The sequence below is a fragment of the Athene noctua genome, chromosome 3, assembly GCF_965140245.1.
Source record: "Athene noctua chromosome 3, bAthNoc1.hap1.1, whole genome shotgun sequence".
Lineage (NCBI taxonomy): Eukaryota > Metazoa > Chordata > Aves > Strigiformes > Strigidae > Athene > Athene noctua.
The window spans coordinates 84,163,779-84,184,713 of record NC_134039.1 but is presented as its reverse complement, the minus strand read 5'-3'; the positions used below and the strand labels follow the sequence as shown (position 1 = coordinate 84,184,713).

The 20,935-nt window shown below is 42.5% G+C and overlaps 1 protein-coding gene across 2 annotated transcripts in view; it reads right to left on the bottom strand.

Annotated features, from left to right (window-relative positions):
- PRKCQ (protein kinase C theta) overlaps positions 1 to 12,077 on the bottom strand; it is a 44,329-nt gene extending 32,252 nt beyond the window's left edge. For both annotated transcript variants that reach the window (XM_074901632.1, XM_074901633.1), the window contains exons 1-7: positions 11,960 to 12,077; positions 6,360 to 6,559; positions 4,469 to 4,529; positions 2,600 to 2,762; positions 1,990 to 2,021; positions 1,805 to 1,890; positions 624 to 753 (exon numbers count right to left, since the gene is read on the bottom strand). In XM_074901632.1, the coding sequence (XP_074757733.1) occupies positions 624 to 753; positions 1,805 to 1,890; positions 1,990 to 2,021; positions 2,600 to 2,762; positions 4,469 to 4,529; positions 6,360 to 6,559; positions 11,960 to 12,077 (790 nt within the window). The remainder of the gene's footprint in view (positions 1 to 623; positions 754 to 1,804; positions 1,891 to 1,989; positions 2,022 to 2,599; positions 2,763 to 4,468; positions 4,530 to 6,359; positions 6,560 to 11,959) is intronic.
- Between the last annotated feature and the right edge of the window lie 8,858 nt (positions 12,078 to 20,935).

Below are 20,935 nucleotides of genomic sequence, written 5' to 3'. Positions count from 1 at the left end.
CAGGAACACGTGCTGCTCATGGTCAAGGGCAGAGATCAGCCACATAAAGAGCTCAAAGACTGGGCGCCATTTATGTCTCATGAGATGGGCCTCAGGTCATTTTTTGGTTCTCTATGGAAACAGAGGGGTTTTTTATATCTTCTTCCGGGCAAAAGGTGGCATTTCTATATCCATCAGTCTTTGCAGCTGCAAGCTACCAAAACTCTACAGTCTCTCAGCTCAGAGATAAACTGTAATCACAGAACAGGATCTCCCTTTTGGTATATGATTAGGAAGATGGTGAAGTGTCTTGGGTCTGTCTGATACTGGAAATAGAGCATGCAAGTTGATACTAGGGGTGATTCTGGAAGATCAGCAGTGTCACTGAGATGTTCTTTGCCTCTCTGGGAAGTGACTCTTCAACCTCGTGGACCACATCTCTTCTTGTATACAGGCAGTTGTCCTCCTTAAATGATCCTCCTTGAAGGACGGTCCTCTTGACCACTCCTTCACCACCCTGGATGCTATCTCATACAGGTCTTGTAAAGAAGTGTGATAAATGAGATTTGGCTTTTCAGATTGCAACCCTATAAAGACAATGATCCACTCCCGTGCTCAGCTCATGCCATACATCAGAGACTCACCATCACACTTCAGTCCTTGCCGTGCAAGGCCCCAGAGGAGCGTGCCGCAGTGCTCACAGAAAGTTGGGCTCTTGTAGTTGTAGACTTTGAAGCGGTGAGGCATGTCAATCTTGAACCGCTCTTTATGGAACTGCAAAAGAAAAGCCGTGTTGGCAATTCACCTCTCTCCACCTCAGCTCTGCACGGAAAACCAACAGCCAGCCCCCAGACTTGTACCACAGAAGGTGGGATGTCTACTGCCCCTTTATCCTTGAGTATGACCACCAAAATGAAACTATCTATAACTATCATTCAGACATACAAAGCTAAATTTTGATACGTTATATCTATGCAATTCAGTGGGAACTGAGTAACTCAATCCCTGGTCTTGATTTATCTGACCAGATAACTTGCATCTCAGCTACGCACCCAGACTCCCTTAATGCTCAGTGGAAAAACACGGGTACTCCTAAAAATTATTAAACCCATCCTGAAATGGATGTCTGCATTTGCTGTCATTCTTTGGAAGAACCTATTTTTCTTCTTTTAGTTTATAGGGAGTCAAAAGTGGTGACAAAGTTGGGTACATCTACCCTGGAGATGTCAGAAGACAGGTAAGATGAATCTCATTTCTAAAGACTGTGAAAAGAGAATAGGAGCCAGGGCAGGACTGGAAGCAAACAGAAGTGGTGGGACACAATTAAGAAAAAGGGAATAGTCCTACCTAAATTCAACTTTAGCCCACCAGAAAAGGTTTATAATAAACTGATATGAGAAAAATAAGTAATAGTGGAGATGCTAGATCTTCCCCTGACTATTTGGAAATCTCAGGTATCACAGAGTGGGATGTTAAAATACTGCTCTGAAAATTCAGTGTGATGTCCTGCCTAACACCATGTAGTAAAGAATTTCCACCAGTGAACCTCCACCTCATGTCCACGACTTCCCTCTGAGCTGTACTTCATGCATTAGGAAAATGGCAGTCCTGATTCAGCAACTGCTTATTCAGCAGCTGCATTTGAGTAAATCAGAAGTAGGAGGTAATGAAACCACTGGGAAAGTAAAAAACGAAGGGCAGAGATCAGATCGCACAGACTTTAGCTCAGTAGCACCTTTTCCTTCACCAGACGTTGTTTTACAGCAATGTCAGAGATCTGAATGACGCCCAAGTTTTCTAAAAGCAGCCAAATAATAATACATACCATTGTTTCTCTGCTGTTGATTGCTGATCCTGTACACTTGGCTATTACTTTATCAATGCACTTCTTATGAATGGCAGCATTACATTCTGAAAAAAACCAAATGTGTCCTGCTGTTAATAAAAAAAAATTCCTTAAGAAAGGATCAAGTAAACAATGATGGTCACATAATCAAAGAAGTTTCTTACGTCTGCATTGATAGCCTTGTTTATTCAGACCCCTGAAATAAAAAGAGAAATGGTTAATTCTGAGCTTTCTAAAAGCCTCAGCAGCAGAAAGGAGAGCAACATTTATGTAAGAAAAGAATAAAACAGCTTTGCTTTTTATCAGTCTTTATAGAGCTTCTCTGTTCTAAATAATCTTCATTCAATCCAGCGTAGTGATTCTCTGTGGCTTTCACAGCCTTTTCAACACATATTCACATCCTGAATTTCACAATATCCAAATAACAAACTGAGCTGATGAGACATGTCTATGCATTTGGCCAAAGACAAAAATATTTATAAAAATAAACTTAAAAAATGAAGGGAATTTTCACAGTTGGAATTACAACCCTGAACCACATCCTTGAAGTGATGCAATAACTCTACAAGCAAGATGCCAAGGGTCCAGTTCTGCTGCCTTTACCGACAGATCTAATTGTATTTAGGTTGGAAAAGATCCTTGAAATCATTGAGTCCAACCATAAAATTAACACTGCCATGTCCACCACTACGCCATGTCCCTAAGCACCACGTTTACACAAGAAGTCGTCCCTAGGGTTAAAAGGGGAAAATGCATAGATCTATTTTCATTTACCATACAAACTCATGACAGACAGAGCAGAAGGTGGGTTGTGGAAAGAAGGTGGCTGTGAACTCATGACACTTGACATCATGGATTTTGGCCTGTTTGATGGCTCCCCTGCGCTGGTGTAAGGAGAAAAAGCCTTCAGTCTCAGAGTCAGACAGGTCCTTTGCATCTGGGGGGAAAGGAAACCGAAGATTCATTAGGGTACCCTGTCCTGATCATGCACCCTGAGAAAATGCAGCTGCCAGAATCCTAAGTGACCGAAGCTAATGATTCACTCACAGAAAGCAGTATTTTTAAGAAATATGATCTTCTGAAACCCAGACAAGGCTTGTTTGGATGTTTTTTATCTGCCATTCCTACAAGGACACTAAACTGACTTTAAACTTTGGACTCTGATCTCCCTTGGATATTCATAATGCTGCTTTGGAAATGTAGACCAGAAATTTCCCAATGAGGGATAATTTGCAGTTGAACATAAAATTCTAACTTTGTACAACACCGAAGAACCATGCCCTAAAAAAGACACAATTAGATAAATGTTATTAATTATCTATATATGCACACAAACACATGTGTGTATATCTATGTGGGTATTTAACTGAATCCTTTATGCGTGAATGAACATGTGTTTGAGTAAGCACATATGTACGCTTCTAGGATATTTTCATGTTATTTTTCCATGCCAACAACTGCTTTGCTGTTTGCTGTGTCCATGCCATTATTCACAGTTCACATTTAAACTTTTTAGAACAGCAAACAAACCAACGTGCACTACACATTCGTATAGACGTGTGCGCTTATATATGTGCTTGTGTCTACAAATCTGGATGTACACACAATATCTCACTCTCAATCTCTGTTTTGTTTTACTCATGCATTACACAGCAAGTTACATAGGTATTCTGTGGAAACTGGCCTCCTGTGTGATCTGATGCTGATCTTGCTATTTGTAATACAAACACTTGTCTTTTCTATGCTTTGGCCCCTCTGATATAACATATAAGGAGACAACAATAGTCTAGTCTATATTAAAGGTAGGAATTGATAAAGAAAATATCAGTATGAACATGCTGTTTGCTGCTGTCAGTACTTCTGTGTTTCTATAAATGGAAGGTCCTTGTAGGTACCTACACCTTACAGCTTCACCCCACATCTGTGAAAGGCAGCGGGCGCTTTGGCATCAAAGACAGGAGAATAAGACTGAGCATTTGGATTGCAACCGACTATCTTCAACAAAGCAGAATGAATTTCACATGGACACCGAACTCTGCAGGTGGGGTTTGGTTCCCAGTGAAGGCAGGTAAATGATGGAGTGTCCCCTGTCCAGGGTGACTAAGCTGCTGCCATGTCCCTGGAGGTCTAGCTGGAGCAGGCAATGGAGCCCAGTCAACGGCTCAGCTCACCTTGCCACAGAAACCTGCATTTAATCAGATGAATCACTCTCTAGGTTCTTTTCCTGTTTTGCTTAGATTGATCTTGACCTTAAGATCCCAACTAACACATAGGTGTTGTCAACCAGATATCATATCCCAACGTTTACACTGTAATGCACACCACAGCACATGCTACATGCATACATACAGGTAGAATGATTTCAGAGGGAGCTGGCTCCTTATGTATCTATTCTATCTTAGAGTAATGAGAAAATCTACCATTTTAGTGGTAAATCAGCTGAAAATCTGCCTTGCAAATCACAGAGGAACAGTCAATCTTTGTCTCCACCATACAATAAAAATTGCTTTACTGGAGTGTTCCTTTCAAGTCGTTCCTATGAATAAATCAGTAAGAACATAGGCACTGCTTTCAGTGAAGACACCACGCCTGCCCCACATAACCAGCAATCACATTGATCAATTAACAAACAAAATCACTTGCCACTTATTTCCAGGAAGTATCTTGCATTCATCAGCATTCGCCCTTGAGGTTTCAGTTCTAGCTGGTTGAGATAAGTGAAAAACAAAACGAAAAGACCAGTGCAATTATTAAACAGTCACTCAAAGAAGCAAGAATCTTTTCAGATGACTCAAGCTATCTCCTTTTCGTAGTGGGAATTAATGAATGCCAGTGAACTCTAATTTTTAGGTAGCTCATACCCATGTGGAGCAACAAGGCGAGGTAGGAGCAACTATAGAGAGAGGAGGCTAGATCACCTCTTATCAAACTCTCAGAGCAGCATCATAGAAGAGATAAATGTGACTAAACCACAGAAGCTGTAGACAGGTTTTTAGAAACCAGCTCAGGACCAGCATTATCTATAGAGACAACCTGTCATTCCCAGTGGATCTTGCAAGGGGAAAGTAGGAGCACCTCTAAAAAAAAATCAGCCAACTTCAGCCAGGTACTTAAAAGATGCTGAAATCTTTTCGAAGCTTGGTTCTGCAAGTCTAACTTACACTACAGTTAACGTGAGTGATGCTGCAAGCTTTCTCAGGCATTTTTGGGGCATTCCCACTGGACCTGGAAATTTTCACCAATCTGAACCTCTGTCCATAGGTGCCTTTGTAAATCTGGATCCACTTGCCTAGGAATAAGAAGACCTACATTCAAGGATTTCTTCAGCTTGAGAACAACAACAGTGACTTCCAGCACAGCCTGAACAAGGTTACCTCTCTACCTTGTAGGTGAAACAGCGCTCTTGCACAGAAGAATGAGAAAATTGTTATTCTCTTCCCTCGTGACCCTTGCAGGATGGGATATCTGGTATCACCCTCCCTAGGTCATGACTTGTATTACGGAGTGGATGAAGGTTTCATGAGCTGCTACCAGGGGGGGACACAACAGGACCAGGGCCTCCCAATTCCACTTGACCTCAGGTCGGTTACTGTTGCTGCAAGCACTCAGCACCCCAGACTACGTGCCTCCTCTCCTCCTCACCAGGCTACTGCCTCCCCTGGCTTTGAAGCCTGGGGCTGGAGTGATGCTGAGCAGAGCCTTTTGGTTTTCGATTCCATCCCTAAGTATAGCAATTCCTTCCAAGTTCTGTGTTAAATGTGCAAATCTCTACCAAATCTTGCTCTTAAGCAGGTTAAGTGACCAAGGCTTTCTTCACATTTTTACTCTCTGCTTAACCCAAGCAGCTTAGCCTGAGAACTGGCATGAGAAATAAAACAAACAAAGAAAATAGTTCAGAAAATCAGTTTTTCTCCAAAAGTATTTCCATGTTACTGTTATTTGTGGCATTGATACTGAACACTACATGTTAAAGACTATTATCAAAAACTTTCTTGCTTGGACTACCAGGGAGCACAACCTTACATTTAGCAACCTTATGAAGACCGTTATTTCAAATTTACTCCAGTGATTTTAAAGGAGTTTCTCTGACATAACTCTGAAGTCAGGCAGCTGTGAATCAGTTACTTGATATCAGATTAAAATTTTAAAGCTGTTTCCCCAGAGCACATAAAATCATTCACATTTAGCTACTCATATTACCATTTGTCCCCATTGGATTTCCTAAGTGAAGATTATTACATGGGTATGGCTCACCTGAACCAGAATCCTTGCTAATAGAGAGCATCTGTTTCAATATAACATCAGCAGGTACTGTAAACGTGCCATGCCCCCTTTTTTTTTTAAAAAAAAAAAAAAAGCATGGAAGTCATTCCTTCAATTCATACTCAAGTAGACTCAAATAGTTATTCTTTGGATTGCAGCCTGTTCCTGCTGTCCCGCTGGTTATAGTCCCAGCCTGGTATGGACACGAGGCATTCCCCTACCCCACAGAGGTTCCCCATCACATCCTGCAAGAGGAGCTCATGATGCTCACCCATATCTCCGTCTTCCCATTGCTCTTTTTGCACCTCTCCGCCAGCACCTTGAGTTCCACCGTGGTCTCTGACACCATTTCGGCACTTTTGTCCTTGACAACGATGTGCATGACCCTGCCGTTGTTGATATGGGCATCGAAAGTGCTGTTCCAGGGTGGGTACATGGTGGGCTTCTTCTGCACGTACACTTGGCCATTTTCTGTCAACAAGAAGTGGTTTGGATTGACTGGATTTGCATCTCATCTGCACTAAGGGTACCAGTTTACAGTCCCTGAGACAGATCTGTGTTATTTACCCACTTTAGGGTCTCTCTCCTGGCATGGTCTGTAATGGACCATGTTTGAGTGTCTTAGGAGGTTACTATGTGAAGTGAAACCTAGGATGAGATTCATCTCACTTAGCCTTAGGTGTCTACAATGTTCAAGCCCATATGTGAGCTGTCTGAACGTTGGTTCCATTCAGAGCCAGTGAAGAGAGTATAGTCAGTATAAATCAATGGAGTTAGGGTGTGCCATTTGACCAAATACAGACATCTACCTCAGAAAAGATAATTTCCACCCTTGATTCCATTAACTCTATTGAGTAGATCTCAAATGTAGACTTCAACACCATAGATATTCCCATCTAATCAGGTGAATCTCATCACAGATTACCAGCTGCATGTATCATCTGTCTCATGGCAATGAAAAACGAAACAGGTTTCCTTCAATCCCCCAAAAAGTTTTGTGCAGTTTGTGACTAAGGTTCAGCTGGAGCACATGTCCTGTCAGTTGGTACGTCTCAGCTAACTCAGGGATGTTAATATATGAACTGTCCTGCAGACCTGAAGATACATCCACGGCAGTGCAGAGTTTTCAACCTAGTAAACTTTCCCTGAACCTCTTCCCTATGTATAAATTCATCTTCATTCATAGCAGACACATCTTAAGATTGTGAAGAGTATCTTTGAGGTTTAACATTAGCTTGCAGAGAGTTATCTCTAGTTAGTTTTTTCAGAAAAGAGTCTCAGCCAGCTTTATTTATTGAACACAGCCCATTTTATCTCATACAGCCCTACAAAAGGCTTGGACACTTCCTCAAGGTAAATTCTATTTCAGTTACCCTCTGCTAATTTTCAAACCATCAAATGCTGAAGCTGGTGGCATAAGAGGATAAAAAGCAGCTGTGTGAGCACCAGATCTGTGATTCCTGTCTCCTAAAGACCCTGCTCCTATTTCCCACAATCTCATCCTTTCCCTATTTTCACCCAGCTGGAAAAAACACATGCAGCTGATAGCCTGGAACATGACACATGCGGGAGAAAATCTTTCCCTAGATGGGAGGACTAATTCAGGTTTCTTCCCTCTGCCCAGCTTTGGTTTACACAGGCAGGAACTCAGGGATTTCTGAGGCTTGTACCACACCTTCAGGATGGATTAAAATTGATAAACAAGCTCCAAAGTTATGGAGGGAGGAGAGAAGGAAAAAAGGAAACAGTGACTTCTGATTATGTAATATTCATCTCAGGAAATGAGAGAACATGTATTGGGGAGAGAACAAATATCAGGGCTGTGGGTTTATAAAATCTCCCTTCACCACCCTGTGCACCAGTTTCCTACAAAAGGAGAAACAACCTCCAGAGCCAGTGATGTGAACTATATTCACTACATAGATTTAGGCTGAGAAAGCAGCTTCCTGAGGGGAGGCATGCAAGATCCTGCAACCAACACTGACTTGCTGAAATTCACTCCACGACCCAACATCTGGCTCTCATGAAGCACTTTTGCACTTGTTTCCATCCCAAAAACTCAATATGAGCTGCAGTCCTTTCTGACCATCAGCGCTGGTCTGCATCACAAAACTGAGCAGAGATAATTCCTGCAGCCTAAATCACTTCTCATACCCATCCTGCTCGGCATGACAAGTGCTTGGGCAGCTAAATCTTATGTTCAAATTCAGTTTCCCCAAAGTTTAGAGCACCTCAGCCTAAGGTGAATCTGTCTGTATTCAGTTGTGTGAGGTTGACTTTTCACATACGCAGATTTAGGCAATCGTATACTGAGCTCATTGTCTGCAGGCTTAATTAATTCCCATCAAACTTGCAAATATATATTCAACTCACTCTTTCAACAAAAGCAGACAAAACGAGACATAAAAACGAGACACAGCGTTCCCAGCATCACAGAGAACAGTCCTCAGTAAGGACCATTATTTCTTTGCTACATCAGTGAAACTCCACGGATGTAAAACACAGCACTTGCAAAACAAGTGCTTTCGTTTGCATTGCACTCCAAAACATACGGCTTAAATAAACAAACCCTGGAATGTGAACGAACTGGCCAATATATGGGATCAGACAGTCACCCCCGGCGCATCCCCGCTGACGTCTGTGGAATTCTGCCAGGGATTAATCTAACCCTGGGTTCCTGAAAAATAAAATAGCATCTGTCTTTCTCGGGCAGTAGCTTCCACTGTAGCTGGGAGCACTTTTCCTGGAGGCTTGCTGAGTTCAAACACAGAGCAGGATCTTTCATGAAGCAAATGTCACCAAGACAGGTGGTAAAATGGCACCGGGCCTGGTAGCTTCTGAAGGCAGAAGCCATTTTTAAAGGGCAGATTTTTTTATACCTCAGAGGCACCTATAATCTCTGAAATGGTTTGTCATCAGTAACAAATCGCTATTACACTTCTAACTACGTGGAGGTGTTTTTATTTTGTTTTGGTTTTTTAATAAAAAGGATTATACCATAAAATACCAGTATCCCCTTTTACAAAATGAACAAGTGGAAAAAACAAAAAGATCTTTCCTGGGCTTCTGAAATTCTTTAGGGTGGCCTTGTTGTGACATCCCTGTGTTCACAGATGACGTGCATTACTCCCAGAGCCCTGGGGACCTCTATCCCGATGACCTATTCATCACAGCTGGTCGACAAGGGACAGCCTTTGGCATGAACCCAAAGTCAGACTCAAACTCCCTTTTTTGGGGAACCAAACACATTTATCATCTACCACTGCTCTGTTTGCAAAAACAAATAAACGAATGAACAAAAAAACCCCCAAAACTCCTCACTCTTTGCTAATACTACACATGGTGTATATATATGATCCATAACAGGGCACTGCAAAAGTCAGAGCAGAGTCACCTACCAAACCAGTCTGAGCACAGAGTCTTCAGGGATTTGGGACTGGATTTACACCAGATTCAGCTCTGGGTATAGGCATATCCTACCCCACATTCTGCACTCATGGCTATATAGCAATCATTTGCCCTGAAGAAATCTCAATGGCCATGTATCAGATCACAAGGCTGGGAGTCTGGATTGTTTGCATCTCTTACCAGCTGTGCAGCTGATCCATTCCTGCTCCTTGGACATGCCACTTTAGCCAAAATCTGTGTATCAGAGCACCAATACAATATTTTTTTGAATCCCATTACCACTGAATTGCAAGTGCTTTGTGAAACCAGGGAGCCAGAGAGCAAACTATGATTAAAAAAAAATAAATAATCACAGAATAAGGATGCAGCTATTGCAAATATAAACAGCTAATGTTTGTCCTGAGACCTTTGTTTGCCTGTTGCCTTCTCTAAACCTGTTTGAGCATGACAGCTCCTCAGAGTAGTCATGTTGAAAGCATTTCTGGCATTCAGAGTTGGGCTCATCTCACTGAACATCAGCCGAGTGGACTGTCTAAACTGCCCTTGGAGTCAGCGGAGAGCACTGGGCTTTTCTAGGAGGTGATTCACCAGACCCATTATGGATGTCTACCTCAAGAGGAGATGAACCCCAGCACAGAAATCCCTGTTTGTTCCCCTCGGTTATAACGCAAGGGTAGCTGACTTGCTCAGATATCAATATCCTTGCAGAAGTCTAGAATTATAGGGGAGATGGATCTCACCATGGCCTTGTCTTGGTTTAGTCACCTTAAGGTAAAGTTAGCCATCTACACATTTAGACACCCTCCATCAGCAGCAGATTAACACCTCCCAAGGGTGGTTCAACTCACCCTAAGAAGGGAGTCTGAGATGAATCAGTCTCAGGAGGTTCCTGCTGTTATCACTGGCATGACGAGGAGTGCCCCTGGTTGCCCCACCATGCTCTGAGCAATGGCTGGACGAGTGCAATTACACCCTAGCAAACATATCTTCTAATAGAAGGTCACCATTTTTCCTATATTCAATCCTTACTAATGGAGAAATCCTTCCCCAAACACACTTTTTTATTTCTTGTTGGTAGAAGTATTGTTATTAATTATTTACTCTCAGGAACTCAAAAATCATATCCCTTAGTATATCTGTGTTTGTTAGATGCCAGAAAATGCTTTCAGCTCTGTGTAAGACAAATAAATATAGGTCTGCTCTGACTGAATTGATTTTATTCACTTTTGAACTGACAGAGACTTCAATCTGAGTTATGGCTTTCAAAGGCCTCATTAAAGCAAACAGCCAAGCCCCATACAGAGCTAAAACAGGACATATTTTCAGTTAAAAAGTGAGATCTTAGGGATATCTTCTCATGCTGTGTGGGAAAGAAACATCAGTACACCACAATGAAGTATTTTCTTTCCTTTTGTATTTACCAGCCATCACATCTTCCATAATCATTTAAAGTATCATTTAAACCAAGCTAAAGTTCTATGTGATAAATGCTGACTCTTAAACAAACAAGTAAACAAATTAAAAAAAACAAACCTGCCAGTAAAATACGGAATAATTTAAAAATTCTAAAATGTATTTTTTTAAACCACTTTAACATCCTCTGGGGATTAGTGTCATGGGGATTCTCAAGGTATAAAAGGGATTTCTGAGTTAATTTAATTTTTTAAAGAATCACAGCAGTCAAGTTAGAAATTTATCAAAGATTTAATATAAATAACAGCCAAGTTGAGGAATTCCCTAACGCTGAAGGTTTTGATCTTCATTATTCTTAAAAACCAGAACCTTCCATCTTCTCACTGAGACTATTTTCATGCACAAGAGATACAAGAAATGTTTTTCCAGTGAGGATTCATCAGTGTTGTTCAATCTGGAAAACTGTGCAACAATCCATATATCCAGACACAGAAAACAGCTTAGCAGGAGGTTTCACTTTGAAACATTTTACAGCAATTATGCAGAGAAATTAAGTCTCTCTGCAAAGACTGAGGCTGTCTGAGAGCTAGGTTGTTTTTTTTGTTGTTTTTTTTTTTTTTAAATGATGGAAGTTGCTGGACCTGTCAGTTCCTCAAAAAAATGTGATAAACAAAGACAGCCCTCCCAGGATTATTTCTAGGACACCCAGATTTCATCTGTCTGGAGTCCCACTGACAAACCAGGAACTGCTCATAGAAAAGTGAAACCAAGTACAGCTCAGCTCATCTGCTTTGCCACATGCTAGGACCTGTAGTTCAGTTGATAATAACCGCAAATTGAAGACACAAGTTTGTTGGGAATCATCTTAAAATCAGATTGCCTTGCAGGCCATGGCAAACCCAGACTTGCACTGTGCCGAGACACAAAAAGCACTTCACAAACCCTTATAGAGATTTACCAATGTGCTCCCTATATCCCAGAAATGACACAGTTAGGGCATACGTATATTTTATAAAATTTCATATGCATATTTAACAACTCCCCACTTACCTGACTCCACGGCTTCTTTAACCATCACGGCACAGTAAGGGTTAATCACCTCCCCCTGGGATGGCAGGTAAGGGCCACTGTCATAGTTGGATAAACCAATACGCAGAAAAGGAGACATGACAAGTCCTGTGTCAAACAAAAGACAAGCGATATTTGGGAAGAGTCTAAAAATTCCCTTGGTTTTAACCAGACTCTTATCTCCGTGGGGCAGTGGTATGCTGGCTGTTAGTTATCCATCCAACTGGACACTCTCAGACTTCCTCCACTGTCTAGCAAGATGATGGACTGACCGACTGCCACTTGACGTGCGTAAGGTAGCGTAACCCAGCCGTTGGCTTAACCGTGTAGCTGAACTCATCTCAGGGCTAGAAAGACCCTAAACAGAAGCTTTGAGTACTAGTGACTAGACGCCAACCGTCAGGAACGAGAACAACAGTACACAGAAGCCAAATCAGGACTTTCTTGGCTGGGATAACCTCTGCTGTAATTTATGTTGAGTCACGTGTTCAAGAACCTGAGTGCTATGAGAATAGAAAGGGTTTCGGGAATACAAGGCTGTTGGAAGCCTGCAAGCTGAACATGAAACTGTGAAATAACTGTGTACTATTTATATACAGCATGGAAATTATCTTGGGTATTCAACTGCCTGGGTGCTGACCCATATTCATAAGTGAAGCTCTAAAGAGCAAATTCAGCTTATATGAACCACACTGTGTGGAGTGAGAGGAAAAAAAAAAAAAAAAAAAAAAAAAGTGGATCTCGGGATAATTTTAAGCAGCTGCAAACTGAAACGTATAAAATCAAGATGCCAGGAAACACAACAAAGCCTTTGGGTTGGTCTTCTCCATAGGCCCTTTCAGAGCTTCCAGAGAGAAGATTTAATGAAACCAGAAATTATTAACTGCTGTAGCTTGTCATTCCTGGCTTCCCTTCTAGTCAATGGGGAGCAAGAGGCACTCTGAACTCAGCTGCAGATGCCTGTGTCTTGGACCACCGAAGTTAAAAGAGTCCTATCACCAGCTGTTACCTCTCAAATATATTGACAACAATATATTGTTCAACTACAACAACAAAAAGTTGAATGACTTGTGGTGTGGGATGCAGCCTGTCTGTTTTTGTTTTTACACATAAAATGCTCTACCCGAAGGGCAGATTCTCTAGCCTCACACAGAAGAAGATCCAGATTATTTTCTGGGAATGGCATTTTCTTACCTGTAAATGGTATTTTTCTGACAGACAAATTCAGTCTCTGGCAAGAGGGGCTTCTCTTTTCATCACAACTGTGGATAACATGGAAAGGATTTTCTCAGCTGAAAGAATGAGGATAACTGCTCCTCTGGCTGGGCTGGTTTTAAAACTTGGACTCTCTGTTCAAGGAGGCAGGAGGCAAGGCCATCAAGGAAAGAGGAAAACTTGAGAAATCAAAGACGTATCCCTTTGCTTGAGTGTCTTCTCTCTTACCCAGCCGTGTGGAGTGATGAGTTTCCATCAGCTCCCTGTGCAAATGTCCAGGGCGACTGTAAAGCTCAGAACAACTTTCTGTTAGTGCATGGCCAGGTTGCAGCAGGTTGTTGCTTGTGTCCTCAATATGGGGGGTTATTCTCCTTCTTCCTGTTTTATAAAACGAAGACAAACAGCCACAGTTAGCTCTGGGACTGAAACACCAAATATTCTGGACTGAATAGTCACAAGTACCGAACATTCACACTGCGACACTTTCTGACATTTTGGCAAACAGATGGCCCTTGAAGCCAACTGCAGGTATTCTTTGATAGAGATTTTGGCAGGGTAGGCTTCTTGGAAGGTTTCCCTACATTTGTTACCCTACATAATCTATACAGCACAGGAAGACTCCCGTTTCCACTCCTGGATAGGTTAGTTAACAACTGGGCTGAGTTTTCAAGAAAATAACAAAGACTCATAAACCCTCTCGGATACTGCGCTTGAAGAAAACCATCAGGTTTCTGGGGAGACAGGACAAGACAGGACGAAAGAAAATATTCTTGTGACTCATGTCTATTGTGTATCCCTATGAATGCACAGGTCATGGGTCACCAGCAGCTATCAGACCTCCTCTGAAGACTGTCCAAGGACCTCTACATGTGGCTTTGCCCTCAACCGGGAAAACATCAGCACTTTTGCGATTTTACAGAAGCTAGTGGGAAAACCAAAGCACCATCTGGGGCTGGATGCAGGAGATCAGGACAATCCTGTTCTCCTCTAGACGAGGTCAGCATCTCTTTGAATGGTGTTTCAAAAACACATTAGCAAGTGCCTGATGGACTTGATCTGGAAAGCCGCTTGCATTTAGATATTCAAGCATGGGTAGCTCTGTAAGGAGGGGCATTTGTGGCACTGCACAATAGTACAGATGATGGTTTGTGAGTGGCCCATGGCACAAAAAGGCTAAAATTTCTTCCCGGGCTGACAGAAGCAGAGAAATCTGATCAAATTAAGTAGGAAAAAATCTATTTAACAGGAAAGATAGAAAAAAAAAAATGAACGGGAAGAATTATGTGTATGTATATTCCCTCCCATTTGATACAATTATTTAGCCATTTCCTTTGTTACAAAAAATAAGAAGCCTACTTAGTCTAAGGCAAAAGAAAAAACAAATCAAAGGGTCTCTGGCAGAAGAAGGGAAATTCAAGTAGTTGCATGTTCTGTCTGCAAAATGTAGCATCAATGTGGAAAGCTAATGACCCAAAGACTAAGGCCAACAGTCCAAACATCTGCATCATGACTCTGTGTGTGAATGGAGATGTATTCTCTCTGCCTCTGCCATACTCCACTAATCCTTCTGGTGACTGCTGGACAAGAGAAGATTCTATATCATCTTCCAAATCCCCAATTCCCACATCCTTGGCTTTAAGAACCTACTGTTCCATGGATCGGAACAGGAGGGAGTGCAGGGAGGGCTGTAAGCCTTCCCTTACCAGGTCTTTCAAAATTCACCTTTAAAAACTCAGAGTGCTAGCCACAATTACTAGTCAACACGTTGGACATCCAAGAACAGGAAGCCAAAGGATTTTAGACGACTCCTCAGCACTAAAATGTAGTAACACTATGGGCTCAACAACTAAAGAAACAGAATTAGGGCTAAAAGTTTGAGCCTGGCATTCATCACATTTCAATGAAATCAATAAGGTTACATCATAGTTAAAACCGTGAAAGCATCTCGTTCTGCTAAATACTCGCATCACTGCTCCAAAAATCACTGGTTGGATGTTCTACAAGATCTGTGGATCTGCCCCCTGAACAGTGACATTTAAAACTTTTCTTAGTTTTAAATGCTGGATACCCCCTACCTCCCCTCCAGTGCAATACTTCATTTTGGCTCTGTTCAATCAAGTACTTCATGAACAGGCTTCCCAGAAAGGTTGTGGAGTTTCCATCCTTGGAGATATTAAAAAAACCTGTCTGGATGTGGTCCTGGGCAATGAGTTCCAGGTGCCCCTGCTTGAGCAGGAGAGTTGGACAAGGTGAACTCCAGAGGTGCCTTCCAACCTCAAACAGCCTGTGATTCTGTGAAGATACGGGTGGGACAGATCTCGCCTAATCCTGGATGTCTACAGCATCTGTATCTCCACGTGAGGCAGTTACCTGGCCTCCCGAGAGAGGGACGGAGAGATACTGGCATCCTCAGTTCATGAGCTGGACCCATTTTAGACCCCTCTGTTTGCATGTGATGAGGCCATTTCTCTCCTTTGAGAGCAAAGGGGAATGCCCGGGGATGTTCTGTTCACACAGAGAACCTCCACTGTAGAGATCCGGTTTTCATCAGATTCCTCAAGCCATTACACTTCAGAAAATCCCCTGCATTGTATCAGATCTAAAAGACTTTTGCTGGGGCTTCACATAAACCAGTCTATTGCATGAGAGATTCTGCAGCCACCAGCAAACAGGTGAGAATTTTCTACACAGCTGCAAAGCATGTAGGTTTGGCAAAACCTGATGTTAGCACTAGCAAATCAACAGCTGCCCACAGAAGCCTTGTAAAGGATAGCTAAAAGGGGGTTAAAATCAAAGTTTACTGTTGTACCAGCCTCGTGTGAGCACTCTGCCCCGGGGTGAATCTCTTCACCCTGTACAATAAATCAGACAGATAACTGGTTTCCTGCTTCTCTCTCACTGTCTTTCCTGAAACCACCTTGGCTTTGGACCAAACATCTGTTTTCCAGGTCATATCTCCAGCATTTGCCACTACAGGACTGCTACTTGGCTCACATCCACAACCATAAACAATTAAGGAACAACACAACTCCGCTCCAGCAATGGCTCACTGTAATAGCACCAGCTTAATTTAACACTAGAAGCACCTGCAATGGATATGGAGAGCGTCGGCTTAATTTCCCAGTGGAAAGGATCCTGTAAGGTATCTGAAAACTAAGATGAAATGCGTCTTTCTATAATGGCCCACCTGCAAACTCTCCTCCAATAAACACTAAATACAGTGTAATTGTGGTTCAGCAATACTGTACCCTGCTTCGATGGCACAGGGGAGCTTTGCCCACACCGGAGAATAATACAACATAAGTAAATCATTCCCAGATGATATTAGGAAGTAATAAACTCCTTAATATCCTTAATCAATAGTGGTTAAGGATATGGGAAGAAATGTGTTCCTGCTCATACTCAACAAAGAACTGCATCGAGGACATCTGCTTTTAGTGGGATTTATGCTTCGTGTTTTGCTGAAAGAAAATGGATGCATGCCTGATGAAGTAAAGATGGCAATTTATTGAATGGGGGCCAACTGAGAGGAGAAGGGAAGTATTTCTGGATGCTGCTTTCCCAATGTCATTAAACTCTCATATTCTAGAGGTCAGAGGGAATATTTCCATCTCTCCGTGCATGCAAAATGAGTTCATCATATGAGGATCAGCATCACCAAGAAGGAAAGGAACCAGGAGTTATAGCTGAAGGGTATGAACTTTCCTTCACCCCCCGAAAGGCATCACCCAGCCAAAAAGGCAGGTCCTGACCCTGCAAAGACCTGTTTATATAGCTGGTAAAGACATGCACATCAGCATGACTCAACACACCTCAGGATCTTTCTGCAGACTTCAAGAGCAGTACCGAACACCAGCAGCAATGACTGGAGTCCCTGTCTCTGCCCTTTGACTCCTCATATCCCACAGACCATACAGCAGGGAACAGGGATGTAAATAACTCCCTGGAATGACTCATTTTGGGTGCCTGTATTACCTGTTATTTCAGTGATCAAACCGGCCTGTTCATAAAGAAGGAATTTCAGAACACCCAACATTTCTCACACTTTCCTTTTACAAGAATGTGGATCAGAGGAGGAAAAGGAGGGGAATTTGCATAGACGTTTAATTTTCCCTCTCTTCATAGTCAGCCACCCCATCCGCAGCATCTCGCAAAGGTTTTGGAGGGACGGGGTGAAGAAAGGCAGGACCAGCAGTCTCTGATGGGACTGGTACAATACCTGACTCCATGCAACTAAAGAGCCTCCCAAAACTTCATGACCTGATTTCAAATCATAGGTCATGCTCTCCACACAAACTCTTCTTTCCCATCACGTGCAGACACAGCAGAGCAAGGCAAAGCATTTTTTCTGCCATGTGGCAATGAAGCTTGCAGACTTTTCTGGGCCAATGGCAGACACAGGAACGGGCATTTCTCTTTAAAAGTCTCTGGGCCATGTTGTGATAATGTATTTAGAGCAAGTTGCGTGTATTGGTAACATGACCTGCTCTCCTATATATAGCCTACACACACGGCTGTTTGGACTCTGCTGAGTTCACGTGGTTTCTCCCTGCTGCATTTGATGTGTGCAAGACAAGACCGGAGCCTCAGGTCTATTTTCAGATCTTTTAAGTGATTTAGCTACAGTGGAGATAACACAGGTGGACAAATCTGCAGCGGTGAAAGGATTGCTCTTCATCCCGCTGGGCAAACTGCAGAAAATTGCTGCTGGGAATGCCAGTGTTCATTGCATCCATCCATGGATCTAGGATGGGATCTCCAACCATTCTAGCAGATAACGTGTATAGCTGGGTCTTAAAACCAGGGAATTTGTGCTTTACTGTCCTTAGGTGTCCGTATAACAATTGCTTTAAGCTGACCTAAATGCAGGCTATGTCCAAAGACACGGTTTAGCTTTCCGCTCCATCTCAGATTGCAGGTTTCCAACCTCTTCCAGGAGTCTGGTGTCTGTGTATGGCGTGGTATCAGGGAACAGAAAAAAACCAACCCTTCTTCTTTTCTTTACCTGACAAGCGAGTTTGCATCTGCATCCATTCCCTGATTCAACTGACCTGACAGAGGTGTGGGGGCCTGCACTAAGCAGGAGTGATGACGTGGGGGATGGTATGCAGCAACTGCACTTTGGTTGGGATAAAGGGCCTGGGAAATTGTGGCCTCACTGTCGGTGAAGAGATTAAGGGTGGATTTGCATGAATATATGAAGACAACTGCAGCACATATAGGAGTTACCATCCCGGCACCCGTCATATCCAGTAAAGAGACGTAAGTACCTGTAGGGTGTGCATTATCCCATTCTAAAGAAGACATTAAAAATAGGTTAAACCAATCTCATCCTAGAATTGTTATTTCCCCACTATAATTACGCTTATCACAATCAGGCAAGTCCTACTGCTGATGTTCTGACATCTAGTGAAAAGGACCCAGACTGTAGGGTTTGATCTGGGAGCAGAATAATTTACGTCTAATAGTTACGATAGTTTGAAAATACAGTGAAATACAGCAGGGTGGGGACCCCACATATCCTGCTTGTCCAGGGCAACCTGCTCTAAAAGTTGCTCTAGAAATGGAAAGAGGGTCCGGTGCCCAGGGATGTGCCTCGACACTTCTTGATTTGCTCATATACAAGGAGCTCATTAAAACCAAGAATCTTTCAGATTCTCTCACCAAAACAAGAACCTTTCAGATATACCTTTGGTTTTCCAGTAAATAATGCAAATTTATCTCCCTCTGGAGTGAAAAAAAATTTGAAAGCTAAAACCCTTATTATTTTCTGCAAACTGGAAAGAAGCAGAGCAGACTCACCAAATCTCTACTGGGAATAAACCCCTCCAGGTCCTGTCCCTGAAGTTGTCATCACCTTTTTTTTTTTTTTTTCTTTGTATTTAATGAATATTTGTCATGTGTGGTCCCAAATTTGCACCCTTACCTGTCCTACCTGAAACATGAAGAACCGTTCAGTTTACTCGCCTTTGTAAATCTTTTAATTTTTTGTGCACTTTTTTCCCTTTGGGCTCAGATTATTAAAAGCCGCTTGCTTCATTTCGCTTTCTTATTTTCCTAGAGAGCTTCTGGTTAATTCAATCTCCTGTACCGCTCCATTTCTGCAACACTTGGGCCACACAAACTGAAATGAAATATTTTCAAAATAATTATCCCCATTGTATTTATTTTCAATTTTTAATACTGACTCCTCTTTTCAGGTTTTAGTTGCCTTTTAAAAAGCACAGGACAAACTTGAAGCAACAGCACCTAGTTTTTCAAACGGTGCAGCCAAAATGTTTTCAAAGAATTTTCCAGTGTAACAAAGGAAATAAAAATATCTTTAACTGAGATGTAGCTACAATATCTCCTTTCCTTTGGCCTCTGGTTCGTTAGCCCAGCAGTTCCTGTATTTCTGTAAGATTCTGGCACTACCTCACAGACTTCTTGTTATTTTTTTTTTTTGTTTAGGTGTGGGGTTTTTTTAAAATTACACAGATAGACTTTGACTCAAATACTCAACCATCTTGTAATTAACAACCAGGATGATTGTTAATGCACTGAACTCCTGCCAGTGCCAGCATCTGCAACTATTTTTTACTTTCTTTCACTTTTAAAAAAAAAGTGCCAAGGACCGGGGAAGGACCATAATGGGACGTACTAACATCCTTCCTTCTGCAGGCATAGTTTCATGCCTATGGTTAACCTTCTTCAGCAATACAGATATTTCATGTATTTATTTACTCTGGAAATCTGCTAAAGGTATTTGGACCCAGAATCATGGAAATGTTGGGCTGGAAAAGAGCATTTTGCTCATCCCTCTGCCTCCTGGCAGACTATGTCTACATCATCCTTGATGTATCTGTCTAGCCATCTGTCAGGAACGAAGCTTCTTTGTGCTTGGTGTTACTACACACTCCTCAAAAACATGGTTGAATTTGTCGTAGAGGAGCCTCGGATTGTAACTGGGGTCCACCGTGGGATTGTCTCGACCCATGTGCAGGACCTTGCACTTGGTCTTGTTGAACTCCATGAGGTTTGCCCATCCCACCTCTCCAGCCTGTCCAGGTCCCTCTGGATGGCACATCCCTTCCCTCCAGCGTGTCACCGCACCACACAGCTTGGTGGTGTTGGTAAACTTGCTGACGGTGCACTCGATCCCACTGTCCATGTCTCCAAAAAAGCTGTTAAACAGCGCCAGTCCCAACACTGACCCCTGAGGATGTTACTCATCACTGCTTGCAATTGGACATGGAGCCGTTGACCACAACTCTGAGTGTGACCATGCAGCCAATCCCTTATCCCCCGAGTGGTCCATCATCAAATCCATGTCTCTCCAACTTAGAGACAAGGATGTCATGTGGGACAGTGTCAGATGCTTTTTCCAGGTAGATGATGTCAGCTGCTCTTCCCTTGTCCACCAATGCTGTAACCCCACCATAGAAGGCCACCAGATCTGTCAGGCATGAATTGCCCTTAGTGAAGCCATGTTGGCTGTCACCAATCACCTCCTGATTTTCCATGAGCCCTAGCATAGTTACCTGGAGGATCTGCTCTACGATCTTGCTGGGCACAGAGATGAGACTGACTGGCCTGTAGATCTCTGGGTCTTTTTTTTTTCCACTATTTAAAACTAGGAGTTATGTTTCCCCTTTTCCAGTCCATGGGAACTTCACTGGACTGCCAGGACTTCTCAAATATGATGGATAGTGGCTTAGCCATTCATCCACCAGTTCCCTCAGGACCCACGGACCCATCTTATCA